The 9,488-nt window shown below is 40.1% G+C and overlaps 1 protein-coding gene across 6 annotated transcripts in view; it reads left to right on the forward strand.

Moving 5' to 3' along the window:
* Nucleotides 1-3,238: 3,238 nt before the first annotated feature.
* Nucleotides 3,239-9,488, forward strand: part of Akap9 (A-kinase anchoring protein 9) — a 119,190-nt gene continuing 112,940 nt past the window's right edge. For all 6 annotated transcript variants that reach the window (XM_050139716.1, XM_050139718.1, XM_050139721.1 and 3 more), the window contains exon 1: nucleotides 3,239-3,453. In XM_050139716.1, coding sequence (XP_049995673.1) covers nucleotides 3,400-3,453 — 54 coding nt within the window. In that variant the 5' untranslated portion in view covers nucleotides 3,239-3,399. The remainder of the gene's footprint in view (nucleotides 3,454-9,488) is intronic.

A 9,488-nucleotide genomic window follows, 5' to 3' on the forward strand; every position in this document is an offset into this window, starting at 1 on the left:
TATGTTTATATGATATATTTGTATTCTTTTTAATATTTAATATATATTAATTCAATAGTATATATCATATATTTTTCTTTTTCATTCAGGACTGTCCCTTAACTCCTTCTGCTAGAAAAAAAGCATAACGAATGTTAGTCATGTAGTCACTGACTGTCTCACACTTCAGATTTGGTTACTGTGATCTTATGGAATTTTTTTAAATTTACTTTTTATGTACGTATGTACATGATGTGTGTATAAGTGGTGAGTGTGTGTGCATGACGTGGAGGGTGCACATGCAGTTGTGTTCATGTGGAGGGGAGGGGCTAACTTGGTGGCATCAATAAATTCCAATTGTTACACTTGTCAGATAAATAACTTTACCACTGAGCCATTTCTCCAGCCAAGTATTATTTAGCTTAGAATTATACCACCTAGGTTCCCTATATAATTATATTACAGTTTGGCTTACTATATGCCAGTATCTCTGTGGCCAGGATCTTGTCACATATGCTGGCTAGAAATGATGGTGCTCCTGCTCTGTCTCTTAGTGTCTGGGTTCCAGGATGTGCCAGCATGTCCAGCCCAGTTCAGTCGTAAGGCATGAAAACTACCTACATGGTGCTGCTGTAGTTTGCAGTCTCTTGTGTCAGTAGTGAGGATACTTCCGGTTGATGGTCAAACTGACCAGGAGCCTCAGATGCAAAAATAGTCTCATCTTTTCCTTATAAACTTCCCTATCAGTCTTGTAACTGATGTTTTTAACATCCATTGATATGTATTATTCATATCTATTCAAATATTTTTCAAAAAATTCTATCATGTCTTCATTCTTTCCTCAGTGTAATTATATTGGTATACAGTTGGATTAATTTGTTTCTTTTTTAAAAGAGGTTGTTTTTTTATTTTAATTTTGGCTTTTGGAAACAAAAATGTTTTATAGACTTTCACAATGGTAACTTATATTCCTAGTTTCTAAGATGAAACTGTGTAGGGATAAATATTTTATATTATTTTGCTTGTTTTTAAAATGCCATGTAGTATTTGTAAGATATATTCATTAGATTCCTTAAAAGATTAAAGAAAACACACACCTGTAGTCATATTTTGTTTGTGATCTAAGAAATAAAGCTTGCCTGAAGATAAAACAGCAGAGCTAAGCAACTAGTTAGTCTTAGATGCCAGGCAGTGGTGGCACACACCTTTAATCTGCCCAGAAGCAGATGGATCTCTGAGAGTTCAAGGCCACCCTGGGCTACCCAAGATTGAATCTGCTGTCTAAAAGAGAAACAGAGCTCACACAAAGGTGATCCTAGCACTTGGGATCACGAGCCTTTAATCCCAGCACTAGGGATGTGGAGATGTGGAGTGATATGGCTGGGGGAGATAGGAATATAAGATGGAGGGAGACAGGAGCTCAGAGCAGTCTGAGCATTCTTAGAGAAAGGATCCCCGCATTGGTCTGAGTATTGGTAGAGGTAAGAACTCTATAGTGGCTGGCTGCTCTGCTTCTCTGATCTTTCAATATTAACCCCTATATCCGACTCTGGGTTTTTATTTTTAAGACCAGTTAGAATTTGTGCTACATCTGGCACCCAACTTTTGGAACACAAATTCACAAAAAAAAAATTTCTTTTTGTTCCTGTAACCTTACAGCCGCTGGCACAGGCCAGAGCTACAAGCAGCCCGAGTCACCCCCTGCTGGCTGGGTTTCCTTTCTTATCTCCAGGTGGGCTCTCCCTGGATCCCCTTTTCAGGCTGCTGCCAAACCAGATAGCTGCCTCGAAATCCAGTCAGGCACCTACTGTTCTGTGCAGAAGCACTGAGTCTTACATCTTCATCGTCAGCAGTGGCAAATTTGGTGAGAAAACTGGGAATTCTTAAAGGAAGGGATTAGTTAAAACAGAGTTTTTCCCGTGTTAAAAATGGGGAACACTATGATGATGGAGAGAGTTAGGTCTCTGTATGATTATGCAATGAATTATTTAAAAATGGAACAATTAAATGAAGTGAAAATCAACTTAACTGGGATTGACATAATGTCAATGATTATCTTGATAATTCTTGGTTTATCTCTAAAATATTTGGTTAATATGAGTGCCAAGATAGATGCCTTAGAAAAGTTTATTAAAAACAGATCATAGAGACATTTAAATTCAGATAGAGGAATTTAAAGGAGAACCAACTTCTGCACTATAAGGGTAGAGGAGACTAGCCCAAGTCTTTCAACCAACCAACCTTAATATATCCAGCAACCTTACAGGAATTGCCAAATGACAGATATCCCGAAGGCTCTGTAAGAGCCGAATGAACTTCTGGGCAAATGTTAGATTTAAGGAGATTCAAGGACACGAAACTATCATATATTATTCATTCACGATTTATGAAGCAGATGTTAAACTCATGATCAACTTGTAATGAAATTCTCTCTCAAGAGTCTTGCTTGCTTGGTCCACAATTACAGGGGAGGACCTGGTGGAAAGAATGGAGTAGGGCTAGAGGTATGGGCATCTCCCAAGATCAACTTCTTGAAGAAGGAGATATTAATATAGAAATGCTGGGAGCCGATCTGTTCGCCGCATAGAAAGGCAATCCCTATACGATGGACAAAACCTGGCTTTATTCCAGGCATCAGCTTTGAATGCTTGGGATAGAACTGAAGAAATAGGAAAGAAGAACGAGATGTTTTAAGGTCATTAAACGCTGGAAAGTTAGTGTAGACGGGGTTCGTTCTCAACACAGATTCCGAAATCAAGCTCCTTTAGGAGCACGGTTGCTAAGGAGAAGCCCCCGGGAGAAGTGTCTCTGCTCTTCTGGAACAAAGAGCTGGGTGGGAGAAGCCTGTGGAGGCAGTAACTGTTCTTCCTGCTCGCCTTGAAGGAGACCTTGGGTGGGCGGGAACCGGTGGGGACTAGAAGGAGGGATTGGGGGTGGTGGTAAGGCTGACTAGAGAATTCTCCCGGATCCCCGTTCACCTGGGCTGAGACGATTGCTCAGCGGGTCCCGCCCTGGCCACCACACTTCCCACTGCGGCTTCTCCTTGCAAGGCAGCTGCTGCTCTTGAATTAGGAAATGCACTGCTGTGTGTTTGAAGCACCGACTCCCGGGAGGAGCAGGTGGCAGGCCGCTGTGTGCCGACCCTCCGACCCGCGCTAGCAGCGAGGCCCCGAGCACCTGCCGGGCCAAGGCTCGCGGCTGCGCAGACAGCCCGTCCCGCTCCGCCCAGCTCCGCCCACCCCCGTGTGTTTACGTGGAGACGAAGATGGCGGCGGAGACGGAGGGGCTAGTGCTACCCGGCACGAGTCGCCCGTGAGCGCTTAGCGTGCCCCGGGCGGCCGGGCGGCCGTGGAGCTCTGTCCGCTGGCGTCTGAACAGATCTTTCCTCTCCACCCTTTCCCTGCCTGCCCCGCAGACGACATGGAGGAGGAGGAGGAGGAGAGACAGAGGAAGATCGCCCAAGGCGGGGCTTTGGTAGGAGCACGGCGGCCTCAGGCCGCTTCGGGAGGCGGTGTCCGGGGGCGGGGGGAGGGGAGGCTGGGGGTGGTGGCTGGGGGTTGAGGGGGGCAGGATTGGGGTGGAGGGGTGGAGGGAGGGCAAGGATCGAGCTGGGGAGAGCCGCCCCCCTGACTGCTGGTGGAGACCCGAGGACTGCACCTCCCGGCTCCTTCCTCCCAGGTGCCACAGATAACCCGAGGAGCAGGTGGCCGCCTGTGCCCCTCTAAGAACTGCTAACGAATTGCTTTGCAGCCTCTGCCCTTTTCACTTTCTAAAGGGCGTTTTACAGTCGTTCAGGCTTTGTGCTTTTCGGACTGGGTGTTTAGGTTTTTTTATTTTTTATTTTTTTTTATCCTGAGGGACACCCGTATGCTGATCACCAGCCTGCCGGCTTTGGGTGTCACGCTGGCACTCTGGGGTGTGTGTGATTGACCTGTGACAGCTGCCTCGGCAGTGACTTGAGTGTGCCACAAGTGCCAGCTGTGAACTTGGCTGCAGGGGCATTTTTAGAAGCGATTTATTTATTTATTTATTTATTTATTTTTCTATGCTTGTGTTGGAGGTCTTTGTCATGGCACGTGAGCTTTTGTAGCGTGTGGAATGGAACATCTGACCACCGAAAAGGTCTATAAATTAAACAATACCAACAGAATTCCTATTGAATGTTATGTATTTGATAGTATGTAGTAAATGTTATGTATTTGGTGAGTTTGATTTTTGTGTGGGCGTGCGTGTATGGCGAGACATTTACATATCAAGAATTATACCAAGGTATCCTACAGTGGGCTTAATGAATAATTTGACACAACATGAATGGGATATAATGATTTCTTAATAAAATTGCCTGTTTGGGCTTACCTATTGACCTTGCTCCCTAAAGTGAAGTAAAGACCTCGCTTTTAGCAGTCATACCTGGGGACGATCACATTGTTTTAAACTGCTTTTCTGTATTGTACTTGACATAAGCGACAATCATCTGCGGTTAGGGTGATTTATCCTTCACATTTTGGTAAAATGTTTTAAATATTGTTCATTTCCCTAAACGTTATATAAAGAGGCTCATTATTATGTTAATACAACTTAAAATTATCTAACAGAATAATTACTCAATAAATATATATAGAATGAACAGAATGAGAAATGAGTCCTCTTTATAAGTATGACTATCACTTGATTCAGAACTCTTAGAGAAGTTGTCCATTGCTGGCATAAGAAAAGAACATGTAAAATCTCTCCCCAAAATCGGTTTATAAGCTTGTTTCTCCATATTTCCTAGTTGGTGCTGCTCACAGTCAGGATGGGTCTTTTTCTACTTGTTTACCACTCTCTGAAAATACCCTCACAGACACACAGTTCATCTCACTAACACCCTAGGTGTTCCTTAACCCAATGATGTTTACAATTGAAATTAGTCATCACTTCTCCACGTGTCCGTTTACACACATAACCTTTGGGAAATAACATTTTAAATCCTAGCACTATTGGTGGGCATTTTCCAAACTCAAAGCCTTTGTAGGATTATTTTCATTCTATATATACTATAGTTTATTCTCCTGTGCAGGATTTAGGCTGGCATAAAACATTTCATAAAATATATTCTATAATGTATACATGACAAGCTGTTTTTAAAATGTTCACTTATGTGCTGTATATAAATGAAAATTGTCATTGGAACAACTTATCAATTTACCAAGAAAAAGATTTAAGAATTGTGACTTATGAAACTATGTTATAAAAGATGATAATTATGTCTAATAAGCAGTAAGAAATAACAAAAATAACTGACGTGGAAGATATCTCAGAGAAAGCACCAAAAGCTTGTGTAAGTGTTGCTTTTACTATTCTAAGCCATCTCCCCAGATCTAAAATATTTCTGTTATGATCAGGTAAAAAAAACTTTCAAATACCATTTTTAAAAATAATAAAGCCTTATCAAATAGAGTATGTGCTCTCTGACACGAGCATCTCACAGATCATGACGGTGTTCCCTAAGTTTCCTACTTTAGTGTGAGTTTTACTCCAGTACAGCTTATATTGCAGAGTTGACGTTCTATTATTTGGCATTTGTGAATGTCCTTTTTTTTTTTTTTTTTTTTTCTTAGGAAAAGTGTCATGCATCCCAGACTGGCCTTGAACTCCTGCTCCTCCTGAGTGCTGGGACCTATAGATGTGTGCCACCAGGCCCCGTGGATCGCCTTTTCACTCTTGTCTTCCTTTTCCTTTGTTCTTACTGCCAGTTCTCATTTGTTTGGACGCGGTCCTCTGGCCTTGTCCCTTTCATATTCCTTTTCTCCTAATTAGCTGTTTTAAATTTGCATTGACCAAAGAACCCAGAAACGGGTTATTAGTCTGGTGTGAAACCTCAAAGAAGAACAAAGCCCAGGTAATGAGGAGCCAGATGAGCAACTGGACATAGAATAGCTTTGGTAGCAACTGGACATAGAATAGCTTTGGTAGTAAAAGTAGTGGTAACGGTTAAAAGAATGTGTGTTTGTCATATCTGACCTCTGAAAAGGCTGTTTCCTAGTAACACATCTATTTTCAAACAGGTGTTTCTATCATAGCGGTAATATATTCATTGTTATGTAAAGAAAGCATTAAAGCCTTTACACACACACACACACACACACACACAGAGGCTGACCTGGAACTCACTATATAGACCAAAAACTGAAGAGATCTGCCTGCCTCTGCCTCTGCCTCATGAGTGGTGGGATTAAGTGTATCGCCACAGCCAGTCCAATTTGTAGAAATCATACTCAAACCTTTATTTCATTTAATTTTTACAATCTGATGGAATAATAGTTTGGCCTTATTAAAAGGCCCTAATGTTAGGAACACATATTTTGACTCATGAGCTTTGCCAACTCTCAGTGAACATAGCTAAGCAGATTATAAAGTTTTAAAAATGTTACTATAGAAATTAGCATATTTTCACATCTCATAGTATGTTCTGAAAATTCTTTTTTTTTTTTGCTGGGAATGATCATTTATAACATCATAATTCTTGAATTTAGGAATACATGATTGTTTAGTCACTTATTCTTGTTCTAGTTAGAGTAAGACACTTGCTTGGGGTCTGAAACAGTTTTACACTACAAATGTATATGGACACAGTGTCTTTCCAGTAAATCTTGCAACTATTTCTGTGACTGCATATGTTAACATTTTTATAATTGGCTTCCAAATGGCAAACACAGATGGCTGGTGTCTGAATTTCCAGGGTGTTTTAGAATAAATGTTTTCTCAGCGAATTAAAGTGTATCGTTTCAGTGTCAGGTGGTTAACCTAACAGAGTAGCCTTTTACATGTCTGTTAACTTTTCTTTCAGATTTAAAGTAAAAAAGCCAAAAGAAACTGAATATAATATGATCTTTTTTTTCTTTCATTTTTAATTGAACAGAATTCTCTCCAGGAAGTTTTTGTACATAGTATTTTTCTGAGAATTTGAATTTTTAATTTTTTTTTAAGAAAAGAGAAAGATTATAGTTGGAAGGGTAGTTTTATAATTTTCATTAATTTAATGAGTAATTAAAATATTTTTATCCATTTCTGAAGCCATGGGACCTGTAGAGTTCGGCATGCTTTGTGTTATGTCTTCTCAGTTATCAAGAGGTTAAAACTATTGCTTAGATGTGTCATCCCTTAGTGATGGTTTTCCTTTTATTCCACATACACTTACTGAGTCTTGTCTAGGTGTTGAGTATAAAGAATTGAATTAAAATCCTTGCCCTCATAGAGCCTTATGCTTAGTTAACCGCTCCCCACAAAGACCACATATAATCCACTAAAACAGACTGAAAACAGTGTCTTTGTAATTTTATGGCTTTAGAACTGGCCTGTCCAAATGCAGTTGTAGAACTGGTTATTCTATTACATGGATATTTGTCCATGTATGTCTTTCCATTGGATTCAGTAATGCATGCTGTTACCTCTGCTTTTCAGTCAAACTTGCCATAATTTGGTATTTTTATCTGTGTACTTATACTGTGTACTTACATTTGAATAAACACTAGATATAAATGATTTGTATGCACTAAAAGAGTTGGAGTTTGAAACAGAATCTTAATCCTAAACTCCTCTGCTGGGGATATATTTTAATGAGAGCATGGTAGTGTAAGCAGCTTCTGAAGTGTGCTGGTAAATGCCATTCGTAGTAATTTTTGGCATTGCATTCTCCCTGAGGGATCTTTGCTTTTTAAATGATAAGCCTGGACTTTCGATTCTATTTACAGATAGTATTTTAACAGCAACCCAGTCACTTGATTTTTAAGAATGAATCTTCTATCCTACAAAGCCTTCTAAGTGTATTTCAGGGGCTTAATACTGTACAAAGAGGCAGCTGACTCTGCACCTGTTCTTCAAGCAGACAAGAAATAGAACACCTGTGGAGTTGCTAAATAACTTGGGAAAACCGTGGTGTAGTGTATTTTTATATTGTATGGCACTAGTAACTGCTATATGTTACTGCTGAATGAATATCTTAAAAAAATCGGCATCCTATGTATATTCCTCTATAGTTGGTAAAGTTTAGAAATACTGTATTATTTAGTGTTTAATGGTGATATTTGTTGACAGGGGTTTCTTTCCCATCTGATACTGCCTGGTCTGGCAGCTGTTCAGTCATAAGGAAATACACAGAGGTCTGTATTAATTATAAACTGATCGGCCTTTTAGCTCAGGCTTTTTGTTAACTCTTATAACTTATATTAGCCCATAATACTTGTCTGTGTTAACTACGTGGCTTGGTATCTTTTTGGTGAGACAGTCACATCTTGCTTGCCCTATGACTGGCTTCCTCTGTGTCTGGGTCATGACTGCAGACTGAATCTTTCCTCTTCCCAGAATTCTCGTCGCCCTGCCTCTACTTCCTGCCTGGCCACCCGCCTGTACTTCCTACCTGGCTACTGGCCAATCAGCATTTATTTAAAATACAAGTGACAGTGTACAGACCATTGTCCCACAGTACTTCCCCCACCCCTGTTTTTTCTTTTTTAAAACAAGAACTCTGAATTGAATCTCCCTTTTTTTAGCTTTTCTCCTGACCATTACAAGTACAACTTGTAACCAACACTGTAAACAAAGAAAAATATTCATAGTCCATTTTTTTGGTAATATGGGCATAATTTTTCAGGCTGCTTCCTGCTGATTGGGGGGCGCTGATAATCTTACAGGGACCTAAAGAAAATTTAGAATTACAGTCAAGCCCTAACTGGAAAATTCTGTGAGGCTTGATCATCTCAGCTAGCAGTCTTTTTTTTTTTTTTTTTTTTTTTCAGCTAGCAATCTTGAAACTTGTGGTTGTAGAACTCAGAGGAAACTCCAGCAGAGGTCCTCTGAAACATCAGATCATCTGGGCCATCTGCTCCTATTGGAGAGTCTTTAGGGGTCTTCCTTGATCAAACCTGATTTTCCTTAGCACAGAATGAATCCACAGCTTCTCATTTCCTGTGGAAACAAAAGGAAAACCTCTTCTCCAAAGTAACATACCTTTTGACTTAAATTTTGAAGTGAATTCATTTTCAAAATATATATGTTGGATTAATCCAGCAGCATTTATAATCAAATGTCTTTTAGCAGCTGTTGCTCCTTCCTCAGCAGTCATAAATTCAAAGACAACACAGTAATACGCACTATCCAAAGTCTGTGTATTTCCCATCTTTACATGACTTTATTTTAACCTCTTTTTATTTTATTTTTATTTTTAATTTTTGGCTTTTTGAGACAGGGTTTCTCTGTGTATCTCTGGCTGTCCTGGCACTCACTCTGTAGACCAGGTTGTTCTTGAACTCACAGAGATCCGCCTGCCTCTGCCTTCCAAGTGTCAGGATTAAAGGTGTGTGCCACCACACCCAACTACTCTCTTTTTTATTTTAAGGACTTTACTTTTCCTTTTCTCTCCCAAACCTACATATATATATATATATTTTTATTTTTTTTTATTTTTCGAGACAGGGTTTCTCCGTAGCTTTTTTGGTTCCTGACCTGGAACTAGCTCTTGTAGACCAGGC

This window comes from Alexandromys fortis, unplaced genomic scaffold, assembly GCF_014885135.2.
Source record: "Alexandromys fortis isolate MF-2015 unplaced genomic scaffold, M_Fortis_MF-2015_v1.1 scaffold_38, whole genome shotgun sequence".
NCBI classification, from domain to species: Eukaryota; Metazoa; Chordata; class Mammalia; order Rodentia; family Cricetidae; genus Alexandromys; species Alexandromys fortis.